Source organism: Chelonoidis abingdonii, chromosome 18, assembly GCF_003597395.2.
Source record: "Chelonoidis abingdonii isolate Lonesome George chromosome 18, CheloAbing_2.0, whole genome shotgun sequence".
NCBI classification, from domain to species: domain Eukaryota; kingdom Metazoa; phylum Chordata; order Testudines; family Testudinidae; genus Chelonoidis; species Chelonoidis abingdonii.
Genome location: NC_133786.1, coordinates 1,720,828 through 1,747,560, shown reverse-complemented (window position 1 = coordinate 1,747,560; position 26,733 = coordinate 1,720,828). Strand labels below are relative to the sequence as shown.

At 44.7% G+C, this 26,733-nt stretch overlaps 1 protein-coding gene across 2 annotated transcripts in view; it reads left to right on the top strand.

Moving 5' to 3' along the window:
• PKNOX2 (PBX/knotted 1 homeobox 2) overlaps positions 1-26,733 on the top strand; it is a 640,658-nt gene that overhangs the window by 367,216 nt on the left and 246,709 nt on the right. For both annotated transcript variants that reach the window (XM_075073480.1, XM_032767003.2), the window contains one exon: positions 8,139-8,278. In XM_075073480.1, coding sequence (XP_074929581.1) covers positions 8,139-8,278 — 140 coding nt within the window. The remainder of the gene's footprint in view (positions 1-8,138; positions 8,279-26,733) is intronic.

The following is a 26,733-nucleotide window of genomic DNA, read 5'->3' as shown; positions in this document are numbered from 1 at the left end:
CTGTGGTGCCTGGGCTCCAGCAATATTCAGTGCCCTGGGGCCCTGCTGCACCAATTTCTGGGGCCAGATCTCTCCCCCAGCCCCACCTGCTGCCCCTGCGCACCTCCCCCAAATGTCCTCTGGCCCCCACTTGCTCCCCCTTGTGCCTCCCCCGGGCCCCAGAACGTGAAGCCAGTGACTCCCCCCTACAACTCCGTGCTGCACTCTGCTCTGCTGGCTCCCGGCATCACCAGCTCCTCCATGGTCTCACCGGCATGATAGGGGCTCCGAGACCACATCAACTTTGGTACTGCAGTGATATAAAGGCCAGTGGCCAAACCAGTGGCCTTATTGGGGTACATGGGGAATGGGGGTCATGACGATGTCCCCTTCCCAATGCTCTTTGGCTGCCACCTCAGAGCAACAGCAGGTGGCACCAGTAGCATAGGCGACAACATCCACCCTGACTAAACTGGCCTTCAACACTAGTTCTCCACTTGTAAGGTAAACTCCCTTCTCTTCACGTGCCAATATATATTTATGCCTGTATCTGTAATTTTCACTCCATGCATCTGAAGAAGTGAGTTTTTTACCTACGAGAGCTTATGCCCAAATAAATCTGTTAGTCTTTAAGGTGTCACCGGACTCCTCGTTGTTTTGTGGCTACAGACTTTGATACTTGTATAATTACAGTTACCATCAACAACCCATTAGCTCGTTGATCCTAAGTCTGCCATTGTAAGACAAAATTACAAAATCTTCATGCTCTCAAATGTTTAGTAGCTGAAAGACAGCCAGATTTCCACAATGAGCAACCTTCAAAAAAGTGAACCACCAGGTCAGAGAGACTCCCATTCCGTGTGTGAAATGTAATAGACTAGCCAGAGCCTGTTGAGGAAAGGTGGGGAAGCAGCTCCTAGCTTTAACTTCAGGAAAGGTGAAAGGTGCTTAATTACACAACTTCACACTCTCTGAAGTGGCAAAGCAGGGAAGCCTATGAAGTTCCCAGTCAAGCTGTGCTTGCTTTGTCTGGTGCTCAGTGTTCTTCTCTGAGAGAGCTGATGTCCTGGTTAGAGCACAGCGCTGAACAAAGGAGCTGGTTTCTATTCAGTTCCTACTACAACAGGCACTCTGAGGCAAGGGGTTTTCAGTGATGCAATAAAGGTGAATAATCTCTGTACTCTGGATAACAAATTAGTTGGAAGCGTTTCAGGGATTTCTTTTTTTTAAGCAACAAACCTTCTGTGTAGCTAGACCAGGGGTCAGGAACCTTTCAGAAATGGTGTGCCAAGTCTTCATTTATTCACTCTAATTTCAAGTTTCATGTGCCGGTAATACATTCAAGTTTTTAGAAGGTCTCTTTCTATAAGTTTATAATATATAACTAAACTATTGTTGTATGTAAAGTAAATAAGGTTTTTAAAATGTTTAAGAAGCTTCATTTAAAATTAAATTAAAATGCAGAGCTCCTCCGGACCAGTGGCCAGGACCCGGGCACAGTGAGTGCCACTGAAAATCAGCTCGCTTGCCATCTTCGGCACGTGTGCCATAAGTTGCCTACCCCTGAGCTAGACAATAAAATTTGCTTTATTTTAACATTGCTTTGCAAATCAAGAGTAAATGTTGTGACTCGTGTTTCTCCAGCATTGTTACTCTTTGTGTTACTCCCAACAGAACACAAACAGGGTAATTCATCTGTTCAATTAATGAATGATCGGTGTGTTTCCTTTGCCCTGGCTGTATACTCGGAGTGTATTAAGGCAGCTGGCATGCATTCCTTTCCCCTCCCCTAAACATTGGTTTGTGATGACTATTCTATTTTTAATCTGCAGATACTCATCCCATCACAACTGCTTATGTCTTATGTTTCCCTGATATGTCTTGGTGCTCTGGGACATTTGGCCAAAGTAGCCAAACACAGAGAAGATTTCAGTTTGTAGCCTGATCTCTGCCACTGCTGATTTATCCTTTGTTTTTATGTCATTGTGTGGGAGGCTGTTTTGGCAGTGTTGAAATGATTGGTTGTGGAGGCAGTCTCTCTCTCCAGTGGTATTGTACACAAATCTGATCCAAGCTGCAGAAGGCATTCTTATTATCTAACTAACCTTCAGGAGGAAACAGGGGAAGAATGAAATCTAAATCCCCTGATTTCCAAATTCATTCCAAGTTTGGGTTATTGCAAACACCCTCAGGGCTTGGCTGTACTTGCGAGTTAGAGTGCATTAAAGCGGCCCCAGATGCCCTAGCTCACTACCCGGCCACACTGGCAAGGCACGTAGAGTGCTCTGACTCCAGGGCTAGAGTGCTCCTGGTACTCCACCTGAGTGAGAAGATTAATGCTTGGTGTACATTGGCTGAAACGCCTGGGCGCCAGTGTGAACAAGGTGTTGCATTACTGCACTCTGATCAACCTTTGGAAACATCCCATAATCCCCTTAAGTCAAGTGACCACTCTTGTCATTGTTTTGTAATCGCTGCAGGAATGCAAATATGCCCTTTTAAAGCTCTATTTCTGACATCCGGCATGCTTATCTGCTCTGAGACAGCAACCATTACTGTGGAATGCTGTGTGTGTGAAAGAGAGGCAGGGAGAAGGTCTGCTGCTGTCTAAACTTACAAGATAGCATGCTGACATGCTGTCAGCCCCCCAAAAACCCACTCTCTCTCCCCCCACATATACACAACACACTCCCTGTCACATTCCACTTCACCCCATTTGAAAAGCAAGTTGCAGCCACTTGCATGCTGGGATAGCTACCACAATGCACTGCTCTCTGTGGCAGTTGCAAGAGCTGCTAATGTGTCCACGCCAGTGCGCTTGCAGCTGTCAGTGTGGACAAATTGCAGCGCTTTCCCTACTGTGCTCTACAAAGGCTGCTTTAACTCAAAGCGCTCTACATCTGGAAGTGTAGCCGTGCCCTTGGTTTTCACATTTCCACCACCCTTGGAATACACTATTCAGCTCTTCCTTTGGAGAGGCTAAACCCAGGAAAAATGAAGCAAGCATCACTTGCAGCAGACTTTATCAATCCTGAGGTGTTAACAGGCCATTTCACCTTGAAAGGTCTCTTTGAATATGTGTTAACTGTGTATGCTAAATAATCTGTTCCACCTTTTATTTAGCTGTGACAGTCTGAGTACTTTTCATGGACCTCAAGGAGGGCTCTGTGTAGCTTGAAAGCTTGTCTCCCCAGCACAAGTTGGCCCAATAAAAGATATTACCTCACCCACCTTGTTTCTTTAATCAGTTATTTCAATCTCTTCAGTACCTGGCTCTAAAGAGGGACACAGCAGCAAAGTGGAACCATCCGTCCTAATCAAATCACTGTATTCCATCAGTCCTGCTTAGGTTATCAGAACCCCTCCTAAGTTGCTAGTGTATGGAAAGTCCTGTGTTTGTGGGTCAATTTTTCCCTTGACAGCTAGTTTCTGGGAAACCAGGGTTTATATTTATAAAAAGGACTTTCTTTAGCGTGTGCTTACACACAGTGCTGCTTACAATTAAATGCAGTGTTCTGAATTTGCTCCCAAGAGTTTTGTAGGTCTGTAACTTCACTGTCCAATCATCTTATCTTTCCCTGGAGTGAAATGCAGCAAATGTCTTTATTAGAGGTATGGAACAGCTTGCATGTGAGGAGAACTTAATAAGACTGGGACTTTTCAGCTTGGAAAAGAGATGACTAAAGGGGGATGTGATAGAAGTATATAAAATCATGACTGGTGTGGAGAAAGTAAATAAGGAAGTGTTATTTATTCCTCATAACACAAGAGCTAGGAGTCACCAAATGAAATTAATAGGCAGTAGGTTTAAAACAAAGAAAAGGAAGTATTTTTTCACACAACATACAGTCAACATGTATCAGAGTAGCAACCATGTTAGTCTGTATCCACAAAAAGAACAGGAGTACTTGTGGCACCTTAGAAACTAACAAATTTATTTGAGCATAAGCTTTCGTGGGCTACAGCCAACTTCGTCAACATGTAGAAATCTTTGCCAGAGGATGTTGTGAAGGCCAAGATTATAACAGGGTTCAAAAAAGAACTAAATTCATATAAAGGATCGGTCCATCAATGGCTATTAGGCAGGACGGGCAGGGATGGTATCCCTAGCCTGTTTGCCAGAAGCCGGGAATGGGTAACAGCGGATGGATGTCTTGATGATGACCTGTTCTGTTCATTCCCTCTGGGGCACCTGGCATTGGTCACTGTCAGAAGACAGGATACTGGGCTAGATGGATCTTTGGTCTGACCCAGTATGGTTGTTATGTTCTTATGTCCCTCTTGGCTGATGTCTCTTTGGAAACTGTGAAATGACCATCTTTATGTATTCAAAATTATGTAGCTCTTGCCACCCCCTCCACATGCACTCTGAAATGGGGTGAAGCAGAGAAAAGTATCTCCTCTCATGCTGACCCTTGGATGATATTAACAGTCAATGTAGGGGACCATTTGCTGCAGAAAACACAGATTATTGTCAAATTGCACTGGATCTGGAGCATTGCGAAATTTTGTGGTCTGCCATAATTTCTCAGGAATTCACCTCCGTTTGTATAAAGAAATTGAAGTACAATGAATAAAAGGAAGAGACATTCAACAGAGTGAGGAAAACCAAATGAAGGCGAAGGTCCCCCTCCCCAAACATGTTCAGGAGGAAAGAGGGATTGGAGCAGTTGGTTGGGAAAGGGTAAAGAATTCACACTGCTCTGGAATATTTGTATGGATGTTAAAGTATATTTCTCTGATTCAGTTGGTGACAGCTGCTGAATTGGACCGTTGTTAATTTTGTGTGACCTTTGGATAAGATTTTGAGAGCTGCAGCATTTCCCTCCTTCAACAGGGCTAAGGGTTACTGGTGGGTAGCTGGGTGATGACAACAGGAATTGGTGGGAATTATATTTGGAAAAATAAAAAATAAGAAGTTAGAAAATATAATAAGAAGTGGCTTGTTCCACATTTCAATCCAGATGCTAATTCCTTGGGGTTTGTACTGTTAAATGTACTGACTTTTCAGCTACTTGTTCCCAAAATACTAGTCTGGAAATTCAGTGGTTTTTCTGAATCCTGGCTTCTGGTGGAGAGAGAGGCAAATGGATGGTACAGTGGGAAGGCACCAGATCTGTACACTTTTCCTAGTGAAAAGAATGTCTTTGTGCTTTACTACAGAGTAAGGACTATCAGGAATTTCCCTGCCTGGTACCAGAGGCCTTGTTGCCAGCCCTACTGTATTTGAGTCTGTGATTGTTTTTGGAGCTTTAATGACAAAAGGGTGAACTGTGGCTTTGCCATGAGCTGTGAGCGAGGGGCAGTGTGTGGTCATGCTGCCCCTGGAGCAAACCAAGGGGCAGATTGTGGCTCAGAGGCACAGTTTTCTCTCTGGATGGGTCCCTACTTACTCTGAAGAGGAAATATCCCCATTCCAGATCCATACCTAGCACTCAGCATAGCCAGTGCATAGGGATGGAGCCAAGGCTTTGACAACTCCCCACATGGGTCCATCCACTCTTCTCCACTTGTGTAAGGGAGTGCTGTTCTTCTCATGCTGTTGCCTGCAATCCAGCACAAGGGATTAAGATTATGCACTCTTACTTCCTTGTGCAGGTGCCACATCTACCGGAGATCGACCATCATTCCTGAAATGTGACATTGCTTTGTGGTAATAAGTGTTTCAAGCTGGTTTGTGCTAGCCTGCCCATTGCAGGTCAGAGCCTGCCCATTGCATGTCAGAGATCTTTGCCAGTAAGGGCAGAGTTTATAAATCCATTGCTATAGCTGGAGGGTGGGAAGAAATGTGAGCAGATAGGCTCATGCAGCTTGAAAGATCTGATGTGGTCCTTTGCAAAACGTGTGTGCATCTGCAAATAAAAATTGCCTTTTTATGTTTGCTTTTTATGGTTCCAGTTTTTTATTTGCTCCCCTTTCTCCATGCTTGTCATTTCCCCTTCCCCAAACACCAGGCCCTGTCTTTTTGTTTTCTTTTTTTCCTTTTGGCATGGGATGGGATGCAATGGAAGAAATGATTTTTCACCCCCATTTTGGCCAGCTCTGGGCTCCAGCAATGGCAGCAGCACTCACTTACCAGAGCTGAGCTTTCAAAAGAGCTATGCAGCTCTGACTTACTCAGAAAGCTAGGTACCTGGGCCACACACATTGCCTAAATGCTGACTCATAGGGAACCCTTTGCTGGCCTCCTCTGTCCTGAGAGACATGCAGCCTGGTGTTTGGTGCAGTTCAGCCAAGGCATTAAAGTCAACATGTGGTTCCATCCTCACTCCGACTGCTAGGTCCAATTCATTGCTGGCCTGCACCTGGTGTCATTATTTGCACTGGTGCAAAGTGGTCAGAAATAGCCCAGCTTTGATGACCTGTCGGTCACATTGTAAAATTCACCTGATAAGGGTTTTTGAAGAGGGGGCTGAGGGTGTCCTGCCTAGAACTATGCAGGGTGGAATAGAGCTTTTGTTGCAGGTAGCTGACTTGCAGAGCTCTTGTCTAAATGATTCATTCCATGCTCTTGGGCTTGCTGTAATGCTAATGATGTTTAGGGTGTCTAAACTCTTGGAAAAGTGTTGCTTTTTATTATTTACATCAAAATAAATGAGAACCAATAGGTACTCAGAATAGTAGAGATTTACACCGACTTTGCATGGCTGTAAATGATGATACAAAATGCAGGGCAGTGGTGGAACAGATCTGTTATTCCTGAATTTTTCACGTCAGACCCTTCTTGTCCTAAAAAGACTTAGTCTGGAATCTCAATAAATTCTCGTTGTGGGGAACAGGACTAAAGAATTGTGGGTCTGTCTTTTCTAATGGTTCTGGCATCCTCCAATTACGTGCTACCCCATGGAATAGCTTCCAAGAAACATATTGATACAGAGACACACACACAAAAGACCACAAGGCTATCAAGCACACTGGCACAACCTTCCAAAATGTCACACAGACACCAATGAGATCAGCAAAACCACAGACAAAAAACATATGGTACATGATAACTAGGGCCTTACCTAATTCATGGCCATGAAAAATGCATCATGGACTGTGAAATCTGGCCTCCTCCAGTTAAATCTGGTGTTTTGTGTGTTTTTACCCTATACTATGCAGGTTTCACAGGGGAAACCAGCATTTCTCAAATTGTGGTCCTGCCCAAAAGGGAATTGTAGGGCATCACAAGGTTATTTTAGCGGGTTTGTAGTATTTCCACCTCTGCTTTTGCACTGTCTTCAGAGCTGGGTGACCATAGAGCAGCAGTTGTTGGATGCGTGCTCAGCTCTGAAGGCAGCACCCTGCCAGCAGCAGCACAGCAGTAAGGATGGCAATACCAGACCATGCCACTCTTACTCTGCGCTGCTGCCTTCGGAGCAGGGCAGCTGGAGAGTTGCAGCTTCTGACTGGGTGCCCAGCTCTGCAGGCTGCAGTGCAGAAGGGTAGCAATACCATACTATGCCATCTTTACTTCTGTGCTGTTGCTGGCGATGGCTCTGCCTTCAGAGCTGGGCCCCCGTCCAACAGCCGCTGCTTTCTGGCTGCCCAGCTCTGAAGACAGCGCTGGCACCAGCAGCAGCACAGAAGTAATGCTAGCAGTACCGCGACACCCTACAATAACCTTGCAACTCTCCACACCTCTTTTTTTGGGTCAAGACCCCTACAATTACAACTCTACGAAATTTCAGATTTAAATAGCTGAAATAATGAAATTTATGATTTTTAAAATCCTATGACTATGAAATTGAACAAAATGGATCGAGAATTTGGTAGGGCCGTAATGTTAACTCTGTAGAGAAAGGAGCCGGACATACCCATACATTCAGATACACTCACACACATGCAAACATGGACTCACTTGCACAGAGAGATGCACATACACAGAGGCAGTAACACACAATTCACACACATGTAAATGCACAGACACACACACACAGGAACACAGACAAAATGTGAGACAGAGACGCACCCAGAGACATACGAGCAGGGCTCAGCGGCACATAAACACAGAGCTACAACCACACACATACAAGCACCCAGAGGGTCACATGCATACGCTGCAATATTGATATTGTACACACATGTAGTCACAGAGAAATACCTCCACCACCTTTCACTTACACATAGATCTGGTTTGTTTTAAACCCCAGTGCTTTCTTGTCTTGTTTTAACAGATGACTGCCACAGCGCAACAGCCGGCTAAGGCACAGCCAGTGCACATCACAACACCCTCGGCAGCAGCCAACACCCCAGTCCCCAGCGCTCCTATTGACCCTCAGGCGCAGTTGGAGGCTGACAAGCGAGCTGTCTACAGGTACAGAGAAACTATTGCCAGGCTGCTCTTTAAAGTTCCTTCCCATCACTAGAGTGGCATGTTGAGCTATTAGTGTGATCTGGCCTGGGGCTAACATGTCAACAGGAGTCTACAGAGAGGCATTTGTATGTGCATCTTTGTCAATAGGTTTTTCAGGAGGCAGCTTTCAATTCACCTTAAACTAGGTGAGACCCCTGTTCCAGAGAAATTAAAGGTACCTACACACCATTGTGCTGAACAATATGCAGGAGACAGTGACCCCAGTGCACCTGGGATGCTAGAGATCAGGAACAATTAATATGTGATGGAAGATAATAGGATGAAATGCTCAGTGGATACTGGGGAATTCTGAATTTCTTCTGTTCCTTTTCCTTCCTAATTTGTTTGGCTTCTCACCTGGTTATTCCTCGTACACCATGGGTCTAAAATGACCATGGGATTCACTTATCATTGCTTTTTTAAAACCACGCGGGTTGACATTTTTCATTCTTGTTCTTGGCTTGAGATGTTTTTGTTGTTTTGTTTCTTTTGAAATTTGAGTGAGAACAGTTCAGTTGTTTTTCAGTGAGGTCAGGGACAGGTAGCTTTGCCATTTTTTTAAACAGTTTAATGCTTCTATGATTTGGAGAAGGAACTTGAAAGCCAGAGAGATCCTTTCCACTGTCCCTGTGAAAATTCATCCACATTTTGTCAAGTTATAGGATACAGAAAGTCCTCATTTGTGCATGCACTTTAGAACTTGTTCAACACTGGTCCCTTAGGGTACATCTACATAGCAAAAAACCCTGCGACATCACATCTCAGAGTCTGGCTCAACTGTAGAGGTTCCTGCTTGGGCTGGAGCCCAGGCACTGAAACCCAGCGAGGGGGGAGGGCCTCAAAGCCCAGATGCCAGCCCGAACCGCAACCTCTACATGACTATTTTTAGCCCCACAGTGCGAGCCTGAGTCAGTCTATGCTATTTTTAGCCTGTGATGCATGAGCCTCACAAGCCTGAATCAGTTGACCCAGGCACTGAGAGTCACTGATGTGAGGGTTTTTTTTGCAGTGTAGATGTGCCCTTAGTTTTATGAATATTTCAGCCAAACTAGGTGCACTTCCAGGATCTGCAGAATTTCCTGCATCACATGAGCTAGTGAGTCACATTAAACATAGCAAAATAGATCCTTCTGCTTCTGTTAATAATCCTTTGTACTTAACAAACCTTATTATTGAGCAAGACCTCATATGTCCCTATCCTGGAAAGCAAGCCTCCTCCTTTTGCTGACAAGATTGCACAAAATCACAAAGAACCAGCTATCAAATATGGGAGACCCAAGTCTCTTCCATTTAGTCACACTGCCTCTCAGAATGCATATACCAAATCTGTGCAGTTGGTTAGGATATTTGTAAGATATCCTAGCTACCCACTTTTGAGATGCACACATCAATGAGCGCTGTGTAAATCCAAAACACCATTGACATCCAAGAGTCTAAACTCTCAGGCCTTGTCTACTCTTAAAATGCTACAGCGGCACAGATGTGCTTCTGTAGCACTTCAGTGTAGACACCATCTGTGCTGACAGGAGGGATTTTCCTGTTGGTGTAGATAAATCACCTCACTGAGAAGTAGGATTTGGGTTGAGGGAAGAATTCTTCTGTCAACTTAGCGCTGTCTACATAGGGATTTAGGTTGGCTTAACAATGCTGCTCAGGTGGTGTAAATTTTTAATACCCCTAACCATAGGCACCAACTTCTGCTCCTGGCAGTGGGTGGTTGACCCCCAGCCCCACCCCCACTCCATCCCTTCCCTCAAACCCCCACACTCGCCCTGCCTCTTCCCACCCCTGTTCCCCTTCCACCCCCTTCCCCAAGTCTCCGCCCCCACCCCACCTCTTCCCTGCTTCCTCCCTTGAGCACGCTGTGTCCCCACTCCTCCTCCTGGAGTGCCAAACAGCTGTTTGGCAGTGGGCATAAGTTCTGGGAGGGAGGTGGAGGAGCAGGAACGCGGCACTCTCAAGGGAGGAGGCGGGGAGGAGGCGGGGAAGAGGCGGGGGGAGCTTGGCTGCCAGTGGGTGCGGAGCACCTGCTGATTTTTTTCCCAAGGGTGCTCCACGTAGTTGGTGCCTATGCCCCTGACCAATGTAGTTAATGTATCATCTCACCCTCTAGTGACTGTGTGTTAGGGGGCTTATTCCTTCACCCTCTCACTTCCCTGGTCCTTCTCCCATGAACAGAGAGAAACAATACCTGAAGTCCAAAGGTGCAAGCAATTTGATGTTTATTGGGGTGAACTTCCAGTAAGCACGATTCCAGTTTCCTTCCTTAGTCTCCCCCTTCCCAGCTCTGACACCACAGATCCTTGCCTGGGTCCCTGTTCCTGTTCCCCCTTTAGCAAAACATGATCCCAATTCCCTCATCCTCAGGCCCTGTTCCCATTCCCCCCACCACTTCCTAATTGACTGCAAACTATATATATAATAAATCTTGAATTCTGCTTAGTTATACCTTAACCAATCATTTTACTGAAATTTAACTAGCCAATCCTAACATAGTGTAACATGGTTATTTAACCAATTATACTCTACCACCTTAATTGGTTTATACCCAACAAAATTAATTGTACAGCAGACAGAAACAATTACAGAACCAGACAGAGACCATGCAAATAAACATACTAAACAATACAGAAGTGAGCATTTCACAACTACAGCTATACAGACATAAGCGTTTTCCAGCTGTGTCTATTGATAAGTGAGTTCTTGCCAGACAAGATGCTATTAAACTAAGTTTCCTTCTACATCTTCTAGGCTCTTCTCTTTCTCTGGAGATGATAGGAATATCAGGACAGGATTATATTCCTAATAGCCCAATAGCACCTTATTTCAATGTGACTAGTTTGGAACATGTGTATGTGACCATACAGTTCCCAGCTTACAGCTGCCTCTGCTGCTTAGCCGAAGAACCAGTAAGAGAAGGCCATTACACAGACAGTGATTTTGATTCTTTCTTTTATACCTCTGTAACTAGCTAAGTGATAAGAATACACCTAAATTCTTAAAGCATAGGCCTTTGCAGACAGGCCTGAATATCTATATCCTAACACGGTGTGCCTAGAGAACAATAGCCTACTACTGCTACCAGCTAATGACATTAGTTCTTCAGTTCGCGTGGTTGAAATCAGTAGTGTGGCTCAGAACGTTCTGAGTTCAAACCCATGCCGGGGGTCTATGGTTTCACATGATGGAATTCCTTTCTTTTACTGTTTTTTTCCCCTTGTATTCCCTTGTGTGTACACATTATGATGCTAATTTCAGTTACATGATGCTCTGCCACTGTATGCTATGTTAACAGATGATGACACCATTGAAGTGTTTGGCCCTTGGGTATGGAACTTCCTCCCTGTGAAATCTCCCTTACTTCCTCTGGCCCTGAATTTTAAAAAGCACCAAGTCAGTTTTTCCCCAAAGGTGTTAGAGGTTGTCCTGTATTAGTTTCCTTTCATTACTGCATGGCCATCCTTTGTATTAGAACCTTGTCATAGGGGAATCCCACCTGGAGTGCCCTCCTGCAGCAGGTCACAGCATGCCAGGTGCACCCGCCTCACTTTTGCCTTTCAAAAATCCCACAGACTCCACCACAGGCTCCCTAGCCTCGGTAGTACCACTCTTTGGGCCTGGTTTATTACAAAAAACATCATGCAAGTCCTCTAACACCAAGAGTTCCAAACATAGTCCTAAACCCTTCTCTGTGTAGCAGAAACACCACCAGTCTCTCTTCTGGACACACCGCTGCACCAGACTCCGGTGACCTCACCAGACTCTCTGCTGGGCGCACCCTCTCACCAAACTCCGGTGTCATCCACCACACCTGTGCTCTGAGGCCCCCCCCACCAAGGGAAGATGGAGGGTCTGCCAGGGCTCCCCACAGCAGCCTGGATGGCTGTTACCCTTGCCAGGCTCTGGTTTGCAGTCTGGCCAGGGGGGCAGGACCTTGAAACGAAGAGGAGGGGCAGGCCCACAGAGGGGGCAGGGCCTCATGGCCCTCCTACTTTCATGAGGATCCAGCACACCTGGAACACTTCTGCTTCTCTGCCTGTCCCTCTGATCTCTAGCTGCTCTCCACTGGCCTTCGTGACTGATCCACACAGCTCTAACTCAGCAGATCCCCCTGTGATGCCTGGGCTCCAGGAATATTCAGGGCTGGGGTCCCTGCTCCACCAATATTTGGAGCTAGGTCTCTCCCCTGGCCCCATCTGAAGCGGCCTCCGGCCCCCACCTGCCACCTCCATTCGCTCCCCCCCTCCAGCTCCGGAGCGTCCCTGCCTGCATGAAAGTGGCGTGCAGCTCTCCCTTGCCTGCCTGTGCTGCTGGCGGCCACTGCTGCTGCTGCCTACGGCTATAGCACAAGAGCAGCCCCAGTGGGCTCAGGCGGCTGGTGGCTGCTGCAGCACCTCAGGAGGGGAGTAGGAGGCACACACATGCTTGGCAGCCCTTCCTTGGTACCCACTGGGAGAAGACGCCAAGGGGGCTTCCAGCCAGGAGACATCTGGAGTGAACATCACTCACCTGAGCAGCTGCTGGGGCTTCGGTTGGGGCTTCGGTGAGTGTTTGACCCTGTGATCCACCCCTCCCCTACCCACAGCCCCCACTCCTGCCCTACGCTGGGCAAGGGGCAGCCACATCCTCCACCCCCAGTGAGGGTATAGTGAGGGGCAGCAGCTGGGGAAGCCAAACCTGATGGCAACTCCCCTCCCCCGGTATCCACCATAGGGGAGGCAAGGGGGCTTCCTGGATCTGAGAAGGGCCCTAGGAGCGTGTGTAGTGACAGTGGTGCAGAGTGTGTGTACTGCGGGGGGGGGGAGAGAGAAGAGGGGTCCCTGCCCCGGAGCTTGCTGATGCCAATGGGGAGAGGGTTGCGGGGGGGAGTCCTCTCTGGCCCTAGCCCTGGGACAGCCTGTCTGCACCCAACGCTCCTCATCCCCGGCCCTGCAACACCCCAGAGCCTGTGCCCCCAGCACCCCAACCCTGAGCCCCAGCCCTGAACTCCCTCCTGCTTGTGAACCCCTCATTCCCAGCCCCACCCCAGAGCCCTCACCTGAGGGGAAAAACATGCAACTTAAATTTGGCAGTCAGTTTGGGGTATGATCTTGTTTAGCACAATACTTGATTATTTTACACCCTTTAAAGTAAATAATTGGTTGTATACAGTTGTTACAAAGTGGGAATGTTCTTAATGTTTTCTCTGAATACCTTGTGGGTGCCTCGGTTTCCCCTATGCATTTCTTAAGGATCTAGGTGGTCAGATAAGGGTGTGTGATTGTTGCAGAGCCCTAGAGGGCCAATGTGATGCCGTCTGCACAGAGAATGGCTGACACCCTGTCTCCCGGCAACTGATGTCCTGGGCCCCTCCCCTGCAAGGTGCCAGCTGAAGGTGTTGGAGAACAAAGAATTCAGGTGGCCTCTTTGCCTGGAAAAGAGACAAAGGCCAGAGGAGGGGCTGGAGGGAGTGTCAGTGCCTGTGCGGATTCGCTGCGGGAACCGCACGGTGTGGAAGGGGATGCTGGGATGCTCTGGAACTACTCCATACAAAGCTAGTCAGGACTCTGGGGGAGCCTCTTCTCTCTGAGCATACTGTCTCCAGGGCAAGAAGCTTACACCTTCCTGGGTCTGACCGCGGAGCATTCAGCATGCCCTTCCATACCATGCACTTCTTTCAGCGAGTCTGCACAGGTGGGTGTCCTGCACCCCAACTCCGCAGTCAGACATGACTCTTACCCAGCCGGTAAAACAGAAGGTTTATTAGGTGAGAGGAACACAGTCTAAAACAGAGCTTGTAGGTGCAGAAAACAGGACCCTTCAGTCAGGTCCATCTTCAGGGATGGGGAGCCAGACCCAAGTTCTGGGCCTCTCCTGTCTCCCCAGCCAGCTCCAAACTGATAGTCTCTCCAGCCCCTTCTCTGGCCTTTGTCTCTTTTCCTGACAAGGAGGCCACCTGATCTTTTTGTTCTCCAACACCTTCAGTTGGCACCTTGCAGGGGAAACTGAGGCACTCACACAGTATTCAGAGAAAACATTAAGAAAATGCCCACTTCATCACAACAGGTACAACAAAATAGAATATACTGAAGCAGGTGAGTGCTGCTTCTGACTTTCCACCTTTAATTGGCCCTTGTAATCTTGTGGCGCTGGCGCACTGGGGCTTCATTTTATCCCAGCAACAAATTCTTGATCTTCGCAAAAGTACATCACAAAAGAAGGAGTTATATTTGTTTTAATTTTAGAAAGTATTTGGTTTTGAGGGGTATTGATCAAAGAGTGCTTGGTTGTTTATGTATTCAAAAGAGTATTAATAACGTTGATATTCTTAGTTAAATATTTTTTTCTTACAATAGTGATATTGTGCAATAAAGGGAAACTTTTAAATGCTTACACAAAAGTTATACAAACCTGCCACCCCTGCCCTGGGACAAACCTCTTGGGAGTTTTGCTTTGTGAATTTCCAGATATTGTTAATTACATTTGCATGGCATTTTTATTTATGTATATTATGTAGTTCAGCCCCCTGAGTTCCTCAGTGGCAGTGGAGGGTACTTCAAAATAAGAGTTGTTGTTGTTATTCCCCATCCCTCATTTATGTGATGGGTATCTTTGATCTTCACCAGTCATGACCCTCTCTTATTTAATTTATACTGGCCTTTTTATTCTGCCATGTGCAGCTTGAGAAGAGTATAGATGTACTGGACAAAAGAAGAAGAAATGGTCAATGGGAGTTAAAAAAAATCCCGAAAATAACTACAGCTCCTGAGCAATTTCCCCCTCAGTCTTTGCAGAAGCAGCAGGACAAGAGAGATGGCAGTTCTCTCCCCTTGCTGGAGACCCTAATAGAGAGGGAGATTCATCTGGTGTCAGTAAGCACATCCTGCTGCACAGGCTCAAGCCTACATGCATTTGTTTGAAGGCCACAGTCAGCCTGGGGCTCTTAGACTTTGGGGATTTGTTTTGATGTTTCCAGATTGCTGGCAGCCTGTTGCAGGCACCACTTCATTCTTTCACTCTCATCTGAGATCAATCTCTTTATTATTTCACCTTTGGGGTTTGTAACTTACTGCTTAATGTTTTTTAACAACATTGTAAGCAGGATTAATAATTTTAATCAGTGTTAGCAAGCTGCTAACAGCAGCATTTCTCTCAGATACATTGGAGATGTACTTGGGGGGTTACAGATTAGGGATTTACCAATGTATTTCCAAGGAAATGTTGAATGCTAAGAAGAGGCACTTTTCTATATATTTTATATCAATTGTCAATTCTTTCCCCGCCCCCTTCCCATGTTCCAATATTGGCTGGACATGATGGCAGTGCCAAGTGGAGTTCACTGCACGCGTCCTATTAAAACCAGTGGGAATAGGTACAAAGGACATAGGGAAAGCTAGGAGTGAGGTCCTGGAGGCCAAATTTAAGCTGCTAAGTAAGAGATTAAAGTCCAGGACCTCCATGGTTGAATTCTCTGAATGCTTCCATTTCCAATACGCAGGGCCAGTTAGACAGGCAGAGACTGTTAGCAGGGAGCCTTATTCCCTGCAAGGGGAGGAAGGTTTGCTATAGATTAACTAGAGCACCTGAAGCCAATTAGAGCACCTGAAGCCAATTAGAGCACCAGCAGTCAGTCATGTGATAAAAAACCCCTGCTTCAGTCAGACAGTGTGGGAGTTGGAGCAGACAGCAGTTTGAAGGAGTTGGAGAAGAGAACAGTTTTGAAGAGAGACAAAAGAAAAGTTTGGAGGAGTGCTGTGGTGGGCTGAGAAATCCAAAAGAAACCCTAGGTAAGGGGCACCTGACTTGTGTAGAAGGAAGGCAAAAAGTCCCTTCACAAGCTGAAGGGCAGGAGAGGGAAATAGCCCAGGGGAAGGAACCGCTAGTTCAAATGGTTGACCACAAACCTCAGGGCCCCTGAGTTGGGACCTGGAGAAAAGGGTGGGCCCAGGCCCCTCCCTCTCCACTCCCCTCCTCAAGGACACTAGTGGGGTAATTAAAATACTGATTCAGAGGCAAGCAATGGTGCCCTGAACCTTCCCCAAAGAAGAGAAAGCGTGAGACCCAGCATAACAGTACTGGCAATTTGCCACAAGACTAACAAATTTATTTGAGCATAAGCTTTTGTGGGCTACRGCCCACTTCATTGGATTGAACAGAGACTGGGAATGGCTTGGTCATTACACTAATTGAATCTATTTCCCCATGTTAAAGTATCCTCAGACCTTTGTGTCAACTGTCCAAAATGGGCCATCTTGATTATCACTTCAAAAGTTTTTCTCCCCTGCTGATAATAGCTTCTCTTAATTAATTAGCCTCTTCCAGTTAGTATGGGTACTTCCACCTTTTCATGTTCTCTGCATGTATAAATATCTTTATACATGCAGAGAACATGAAAAGCTTATGCTCAAATAAATTTGTTAGTCTCTAAGGTGCCACAAGTACTCCTGTTCTTTTTGGGAAAGAGAGAGCCTATACAGGAAGGATGGGCACCTCTTAAACCTAAATGGAACCAGATTGCTTTCATGTAAAATTAAAAAGGTTGTAGAAAAACTAAGGGCTGAGGGAAAGCCGACAGACATGGAGGAGAACACAGTTCAGACAGAGGCGTCCCTTAGGAGAGGATCTGTTAATAGGGATTCTCTATATCCTAGTAAAGAGGAGAGGATAGAAGATGGTAAAGTACAGGCAGGAACTGAAGAGAACAGTCAAGTGAAAAAGAATCCCATTAAAGTACATCACATGAAGGCAGACAACTAAATATTGAGACATTTTATAAGTGCTTGTATGCAAATGCAGAAAATCTAAATACCAAGCGCTTGTCTACACTTAAAACAGTACAGATTCAATTCCCATCACTGTCAATCCGCCAAGAGTCATAGGTATTACATGTTCTTGTAGCAAACCCCAGAACTCTTGGGACCTGGATGGGGCTCATTTTGCCTTCCAGCAACATATCACTGCTGATATTCTTGGTCTTCTGTAATCAGGTTTCAGACTAGGCTGTGACAAAGTAACAGCACTATTCATGCGTATGGACACTCTCTAAACTGTTTTCAGTTTCCCAAATAACACCTAACCAGGAATAGACAGTGTAGCACTCAGGTGGCTTCCCCCATTCCTTTCACACAGTTCCCAGAGACTCATGAGTTTGTTCAATATCTTCATTAGTGATCTAGATGATGCGATGGATTGCACCCTCAGCAAGTTCGCAGATGACACTAAACTGGGGGGAGAGGGATAGGATGCTGGAGGATAGGTATCGAATCCACAGTGAGCTGGACAAATTGGAGGATAGGACCAAAAGAAATCTGATGAGGTTCACCAAGGATAAGTGCAGAGTCCTGCACTTAGGACGGAAGAATCCCATGCACTGCTACAGGCTGGGGACCGACTGGCTAAGCAGCAGTTTTGCAGAAAAGGACCTAGGGATTACAGTGGATGAGAAACTGGATATGAATCAACAGTGTGCCTTTGTTGCCAAGAAGGCTAACGGCATATTGGGCTTCATTAGTTGGAGCATTGCCAGCAGATTGAGGGAAGTGATTATTCTGCTCTATTCAGCATTAGTGAGGCTACATCTGGAGTACTACATCCAGTTTTGGGTCCTCCCACTACAGAAGGGATGTGCAAATTGGAGAGAGTCCAGCGGAGGGCAACAAAAATGATTAGGGGGCTGGAGCACATGACTTACGAGGAGAGACTGAGGGAATTGGGCTTATTTAGTCTGCAGAAGAGCAGAGTGAGGGGGGATTTGATAGCAGCCTTCAGCTACCTGAAGGGGGAATCCAAAGAGGATGGAGCTAGGCTGTTCTCAATGGTGGCAGATGACAGAACAAGGAGCAGTGGTCTCAAGTTGCAGTTCAGGAGGTCTAGGTTGGATATTAGGAAACACTATTTCACTAGGAGGGTGGTGAAGCACTGGAATGGGTTACCTAGGGAGGTGGTGGAGTCTACATCTATGATAAATGATGGGGGGTTAGCTCCCTTTTGTGGACATCCAGCCGTCCAGTTGGCTGTAAAATCTCTGTTAATAGCTATTCTCTACTTGCTTTACCTGTAAAGGGTTAAAAAAAAAAGCCCATAGGTAAAAGGAAGGGAGCGGGCACCTGACCAAAAGAGCCAATGGGAGGGCTAGAACGTTTTAAAATTGGGGGGGGGTAAAACTTTCCCTTTGTCAGTCTGTTGTTGTTCTCCAGAGAGAGGAGACACAGAGCAGGAACAGGGCTGAACTGTGCTGTAAGAAGCTTTAAGCCAGGTATGAAAAACCATTAGGATCATACCTAGAAACTACTTATTTGAAACCCCCAGATATGTAAGTAGATCATGAAATGTCTAGGAAGACGTGGTTAGGTTTATCTCTTTTATTTCTTTGGCTTGTGGACTCCTTTATGCTAACCCCAGATGCATTTGTTTTGCTTGAACCTTTAAGCTGAACCTCAAGAGAACCTTTCTTGATGCTTAATTATTATATTTGCTCTTTTTAAATCTAGCAATAGCTTAAGTTCCAGCTGTATTTTCTTTCTTTTTGTTTTTAATAAAATTTACCTTTTTTTAAGAACAGGATTGGGGTTTTTTTTTGGTTCCTAAGAGATTTATGCACCTTGTTTAATTAGCTGGTGTCAACAGCTGATTTCCTTTGTTTTCTTTCTCAGCTCCTCCCCAGGAGGTGTGGGCGGGGGGAAGAGCTTGAGGGTACCCCACAGGGAGGAATTCCCAAGTGCGCCTTCCTGAGTCCAAAGGGGTTTTTTGCACTTGGGTGGTGACAGCATCTACCCATCCAAGGTCAGAGAGAAGCTGTGACCTTGGGAGTTTAATACTAGCCTTGAGTGGCCAGTATTAATTATTAGAACCCTTGCGGGCCCCCACCTTCTGCATTGAAAGTGCCAGAGTGGGGAATCAGCCTTGACAACATCCGTAGAGGTTTTTAAGGCCCAGCTTGACAAAACCCTGGCTGGGATGATTTAGTTAGGGTTGGTCCTGCTTTGAACAGGGGGTTGGATCAGATGACCTCCTGAGGTCTCTTCCAACCCTAATCTTCTATGATTCTCAGAAATTAAACCTTGTGAGGCTCAGCACTGTCTCCTCTCCTTTTTGGCACACGTGTAAACCCTCCATCACGGCTTGTGGGATAATGCAGGCTCCAGCACAGCCAATGTACAGATATGGTTGTGTCACTGGCTGACCAGGTCACACTGGAGTGTATTCAGGTCAATTCCCTTGTGTAGATCAAAGTAATGGTTGGCTGTATAAGTGTGGATTCAGATGTTTAAACTTCATGAAAACTTGTGGAACGTTACTGGTATTGTTTTCACTTACATTATGGCAGGAATAAATAATAGCAAACATTTACATGGTAAACACCCTTGTAACTAAATTACCGATCATTTGATACACTGACCACTTTTTTGTACGTGAAAAATATTCTCCATATGATAAATATATATCTTCAACAAAATAGTAATAACGATCATGATAACAATTTTAACCAAATACTTCATTTTGGAATCGTTATAAATGTTTACTCGTGTTTTTTTTTCTCATTCAAACTGCATTTAAGTGCCCTAAGCTGAGTAATACAGGTTGCTATTTGTCATTGCCATTTCTATCTGCAAATACTGAAGCTGATTTTGTCAGGTCAGAGCAGCACCCCACACTGCCTTGGTGTGCCCAGAATATGGGGCATGGCAGTTTGGCACTGTTACAGACACACCTCATAGCTGTACAAGGTGCATCACTCTCACAAGAGCCTGGTGTTTAACTGGACCAACAATGTCCTGTGGTGGCTAGGCACGGTGCTTGAGGTCACCAACCACAGCATTAGTGGAGGCTAAGTCTTGAGCATCTCTTGTTTCAAGATGATCCCAGTCAGAGCCAGTGCAACCATTTAGGCGACACAGGCGGTCACCTAGAGTGCAAGGATTTGGGGGGTGGCATTTTCTTTGGCAGCAACCACGGCAGCTGGATCTTCAGCTGCCCCGGTCGCCGCCGGCATTTAGGTGGAGGGAGCTGGGGCAGGGGAGCATGAGGAGGCCGGTAGGGCGCAAGGTGAAAGTTTCACCTAGGTCGCGAAACATCCTTGCACTGTCCCTGATCCCAGTTATGCCACCATGGCTCAGTCCATACCTCATGAAGGTGGCTTCAATGCACGCCACTCCAGAAGCATAAAAGAAGACAAAAGATGAATGAAGAAAACAGTTGGCCGTGGTTTTGGTTTATAATCTGTTAATGTCCAATATTTGAAAAGTAATTCTCATGAATGAATATGTAAGAATTTGTTAAGTGAGCCTGCTGTGAGAGTGCTGTCTCTCCTTTTGGAGGAAGGATGGGGATGGCAGAAATTACTGCTAATACAGACATGTGCTTAATTATGTTTGTTAACAAAATAATTGTCTGAAGTTTTTATTAAAAATAATTGAATTCAGTGAACGTGGTTTCACTGTCATCTGGCTTATGAATCACGAGGGGAGTGGTAATAAGTGTTCAGGTTTCAGAATGTTTACCAGTGACAAGGATGTTCAGGCAGTTTCTTTTAATTTAAGGTTTTAATATTCAGAATTTACAAAAAAAGAACAACTGTATGGACACTAAGACAAGGTACTGCCAAAACTTGCTTTTGGCTACCAGAAGGTCCTGTTTAATGTCCTATTGGTTGGAGATGGTATTGTTTGTTGATGGGCCTATGGCCTGTGGTTGGACAAGTTAATAGACCCTGACTGGATCTCTGCTCTGAAACATACTTTTCTTGGCTTACATCCTATCTTTTTAAAAATTCATCGTATAATTCATATTTTGGTTACATATCCAGATAATATTTAATGAGTCCCTCTGTTCATCACACTGTGTTAAAACAAATTGATTTTTCTATCTCACCTTCCACACTCAGGGGAGATCTCACATAGACTTACACACTTGATCCCATTTACTGAGACAAGGAATGTGGGCCAGACTGCCAGGGCCAACCTGTCCTGGCTGGGCGTTTCACCATGCTCACACGTTGTACCTAGGCAATGCAGGGCTGGTAAGGATTGCTCCTATCATGTGCCAAACACAGGCACTGGAAGAATTGGTTTTGATTACATGCCCTGCCTCATCACCACAGAACATGTTGGCCTAATCATGCACCATGCCTAGGAATCTCAGGTCATGTGGGGCGTGGTTTCAGTTTAGGCATCATTGCAGAGGATGTGGGTAGTGAATCTGATCACAGCTTGTGTCTGGCCTTTGTAGTGCCTCTTTGGGAGCAAGTCCAACTGTGTGCCAAAACCAGGTCAAATTGCACCCTGTGGTGAGACAGCCTGAATTCTGGCATCTTCTGCTTTTGTTGATTTCAGTCCCTTAACGTTGTTGTAATAGGCGCTATATTCCTATTTTATAAAAGGAAGTTGAGGGAAGAGGGGGAATCAGTTGCTATCATTCAGGATAGAAAAGAGAACTGGAGCCAGCATGAAGAGTGGAAGAGTTGAATGGTTCACTGGAAACCTTGTAGATCACACTGAATGCCTGGAAGTTAAGGGCGGGAGGGATTAAATTAAAATTTCTTTCCTCTGGAGAGCATGACAGTTCAAAACCACATTGGGGGGGTTTTCATTTCATGTCAATAAATTTAACAAGGCCCCATTCAATTCAAATTAATACCTGAGCTCCTAGCTTTTATGCTCTGCTCTTAAAGAACAGATAAAGGAAAAATATTTGGTGAGCTTAATTTATTCACACACACACACACACACACACACCCCCAGCAGAATCATTCTGAGAGAGGTATTTTTGTTCAGCAAAAGATAGAAGAAGGGAAGCTGAACGAGGCACATGATATGCTGCTAGCTTGTGTGTGTATAGAGCAATGTGTTAATAAAATGTATCGCTTCCCTCTGATCTGAAATATGGGAAAGAAGTCTGATTTTAATTGGATCATGTGGGAGCTTCTCTTTAGTTAATCAGCAAGGCAGCAGTACTAAAGAGTCTCTTTGGCTGAGATTAATGATTGCAAAATAATCTTAGAAGATTTGAGGATCAGACGCACATCTGTGCTAATTGTATTTATTTTTGTAGCGCTCAAAATGAGGTGCTCTGAAGTTTTCACGGCCATAAGCTTGGGATGCCAACATTGCTCACATGTGGCAAAACAATTCAGGAAACTTCGTAGCAGTCTTATATGATCACATATTTTACTCATGCTACTTACTGTGTTGGGCTCTTCAGTCTCCCCCCACTTCCCCCTCTGAAATACACTAGTTACTATGGAAACAGTAATATCATCAGTATGGGAGGAACTTAAAATGTTTTCAGATGTAATGTAAAGCCAGTTAATAACTGATACCTGGGTTTGGGAAATTCTCAGGGTTACTTTACCTGTGACAGTACTAGCAGGGAGAGTGCTCACATGAGATGAACGCTCACAGGTGGAGTTCATACTGTGACTACTCCCAAAATGGGATTTCCATTCGAACTGCTATTGCAGTCACAGGTACTATAAGGTAGGTGTTACAAATATATCAGTTAGACCTTGCCTCCTGTGAGAAGCCTGGGGGATGGGCAGGGCCTTGAGTAGCAGGGGAGCTCTAGAACTGCAATAGCATCCCCCTCCCCCCTTAAGAAAGCGTTTTGGCCAATGGACCCGCATACCAGACACATAGTAAAAGATTTATTAGTCGTGCACTTTCAGAAAAGGGAACTGTAAAAGATGAGGCTCCTGCCCTAAAGTCTAAAGTGAGGGAATTAAAATTCTTGGAGGCTACTCCAGGAACAGTAGTAGAGTCCCAAAGACACACGCCCCTTATCGTAAAAAGGGATCAGGAAGGCAAGAAATAAACCAGTCTGATTTAATGGGAAAGTTCAAGAGGTTAATTGAACCAAATATGTAGCACTCAAGAAATAAAAATCCAACCCTGGGGAAGTCCGTGGAAAGAAACATAAACCATAGAAGATAAAAGGTGAAATAAAAATTAGAGAATTTGAAGGCTAAGGGAATTTGAAGAGCAGTTAACCAAAGATATAAAAACAAATTATAAAAAAACTTTCAGTATCTCTGAAGCAGAAAGCCTGTGAGGAAATCTTTGAGTCTGCTGGACTACCAGTGAGTAAAGGGAACAATTAAGGATGATAAGGATATCCTCAGAGGATACCTGCCCTGGATAGTTATGGTGATAAAGATGAGGTATTCCTAGGGACTAAGATGTCAGCAGAATGGCTGCTGGAAGAATCCGATAAATTAAAAAGCAACAAGTTACCAGGCCCAGCTGGTACCTCCAAGTGCTCTGCAGAAATTAATGTCAGGTATACTTGTGACTGAGTGGCTTACGCTGCTCGTTAAAATCAGCTACTAGATTGGAGGATTGGGCACTAACAAATACACCTATCTGTGATGGGTTCCCCCTGGGGTGCCACCTGTAACTGGGGTACCACTGAGCCCTCTGACCCTCCAGCCTGGGCTCCCTCTCACACTGTGCTGCTGTGAGAAAGTCGAAAAGCCCTCTAGCCTGCACTTTCACCAGCACTCTCACAGGTAGAGACAGAGCAGTACTGATCTGCCCACGATCTATCTCTCCCACAACGTGAAGAGAACAATGCACACTTGTGGTAACCAATCAGAAATTTTTTTCAAGCACTCCAGGCAAAGCTTACTGGTTTGGATTAAAACACAAAATAAGTACACCTCTACCCCGATATAATGCCACCCGATATAACACGAATTTGGCTATAACGTGGTAAAGCAGCGCTCCGGGGGGGCAGGGCTGCGTGCTCCAGCAGATCAAATCAAGCATGATATAACACGGTTTCAGCTATAACAGGGTAAGACTTTTTGGATCTCCAGGACAACGTTATATTGAGGTAGAGGTATATATTAACTACAAAAGATAGATTTTAAATAGGGCTCTCAATTAATTGCAGTTAACTCCCATGATTAAGTCAAAAAAAATTATTCACAATTAAAAAAATCAATCATGATTAATCACACTTGTAACAGTAGAATGCCAATTGAAATTTACAAAATATTTTTGGCTGTTTTTCTACATTTCAATATTGATTTCAATTACAACACAGAATACAAAGTTCACGGTGTTCACTTTATATTATTATTTTTAATTACAAATATATGCACTATGAAAATTATAAACAAAAGAAATAGTATTTTTCAACTGACCTCAGACAAGTACTGAAGTGAAATCTATTTATTGTGAAAGTGTAACTTACAAATTCAGATTTTTTTTGTTTACATAACTGCACTCAAGAACAAAACAGTGTGAAACTTTAGAGCCTGCAAGTCCACTCAGTCGTTCTTCTTATTCTGCCAGTCACTAAGACAGACAAGTTTGTTTACATTGACGGGAGATATACTGCTGCCTGCTTCCTATTTACAATGTCACCTGAAAGTGAGAACAGATGTTCGCATGGCACTTTTGTAGCTGGCGTTGCAAGGTATTTACATAACAGATATGCTAAACATTTGTATGCCCCTTCATGCTTTGGCCACCATTCCAGAGGACATGCATCCATGCTGATGATGCTTGTTAAAAAAATGTGTCAATTAAATTTGTGACTGTACTCTTTGGGGGAGAATTATATGTCTCCTGCTCTGTTTTACCCACATTCTGCAAATATTTCATGTTATCGCAGTCTGAGATGATGACCCAGCACATGCTCGTTTTAAGAAGACACTCACAGCAGATTTGACAAAACGCAAAGAAGGTACCTATGTGAGATTTCTAAAAATAGCTACAGCGCTCAACCCAAGGTTTAAGAATCTGAAATGCCATCCCAAATCTGAGAGAGATGAGGTGTGTAAGTTCAGCTTTCATAATAAAGAGATTGCACTACAGTACTTATGAGTTGAATTGAAAAATACAATTTTTTGTTTTTTACAGTGCAAACATTTGTAATCACTGACCACTTTGTATTCTGTGTTGTAATTGAAATTAATATATTTGAAAATACAGTAAACATCTAAAATATTTAAAATAAATGGTATTCTATTGTTGTTTTAACAGCATGATCAATCACAATTGATTTTTAATTGCTTGACAGCCCTAATTTTAAGTGATAGCAAACAGATCAAAGCAGATAAACAAGTAAATAAACAAAATGCAACTAAGTCTAAAATACTAAAAATATAGGATATGAACTAGGAAATTCTCATCTTGGCTGATGAGAGAGGCACACCTCAGATTCTTATGGGACAAACTGCACTTGCTTTACAGCTTGGAATCCCCAGGTCTTTCATAAACAGGCTAGAAATCCCTTTAGCCTGGGTCCAGAGCTTCCCCCAGTTCAGTCTTTGTTCTGCAGGTGTTTCGGGGTGTCTTCTTGTGTGCGGAGTGAAGAACCATGGATGATGTCAGTCCCTGCCTTATACAGCTTTAGCATATGGCAGGAATCCTTTGTTTCAAAACGTGGTTCCCAGACCGGTTTGCGGAAGAATACTGACATCACAAGATGGAGTCCAAAGACATATGGTCTGGTCACATTGCTGTTACAGCAGCCATTTCTTACAGGCTGGGCAAAATGCCCACAAGAAGGCTAATCTATTTCATAGTCTATTGTCTTTGCTGATGGGCCTTTAGCCCCATCTGGCTTCTTCCTTGTTGTTCCTGAAAGGCTAGCTGTGGGTGTTTTCCAAAGTAAGCCCTTTTGAAATACAGATCCGTAGTCAATATACATAACTTCAGATACAAAAATGGTATATGCATACAAATAGGATAATTATATTAAGCAAATCATAACTTTTCCAATGATACCTCACATGACTTATCTTGCATAAAATACATCATAATTATGCTATATTAATGTCATAATAATGTCACTATGAAGAATATGGGGTGCTCTGTCACATTATGTGAAGAAAAGGATAGTAAATATGGCAAGTGACCAGCTTGACTTAACAGTGAAATCCTTGCTGATCTTAAACACATACAAGAAGTGGAAGATTGGACAAATGACCATAGAGGAGTATAAAAATATTGCTCAGGCGTGCAGGAGTGAAATCAGGAAGGTCAAATCACACTTGGAGATGCAGCTAGCAAGAAATGTTAAGAGTAACATGAAGGGTTTCTTCAGGTATGTTAGCAACACGAAGAAAGTCAAGGAAAGTGTGGGCACCTAACTGAATGAGGGAGGCAACCTAGTGACAGAGGATGTGGAAAAAGCATATATACTCAATGATTTTTTTGCCTCTGTCTTCACAAACAAGGTCAGCTCCCAGACTGCTGCACTTGGGCAGTACAGTATGGGGAGAAGGTGACCAGCCCTCTGTGGAGAAAGAAGTGGTTCAGGACTATTTAGAAAAACTGGACGAGAATAAGTCCATGGGGCCAGATGCGTTGTGTCTGAGGGTGCTAAAGGAGTTGGCGAATGTGATTGCAGAGCCATTGGCCCTTATCTTTGAAAACTCATGGCGATCGGGGGAGGTCCCGGTTGACTGGGAAAAGGCTAATGTAGTGCCC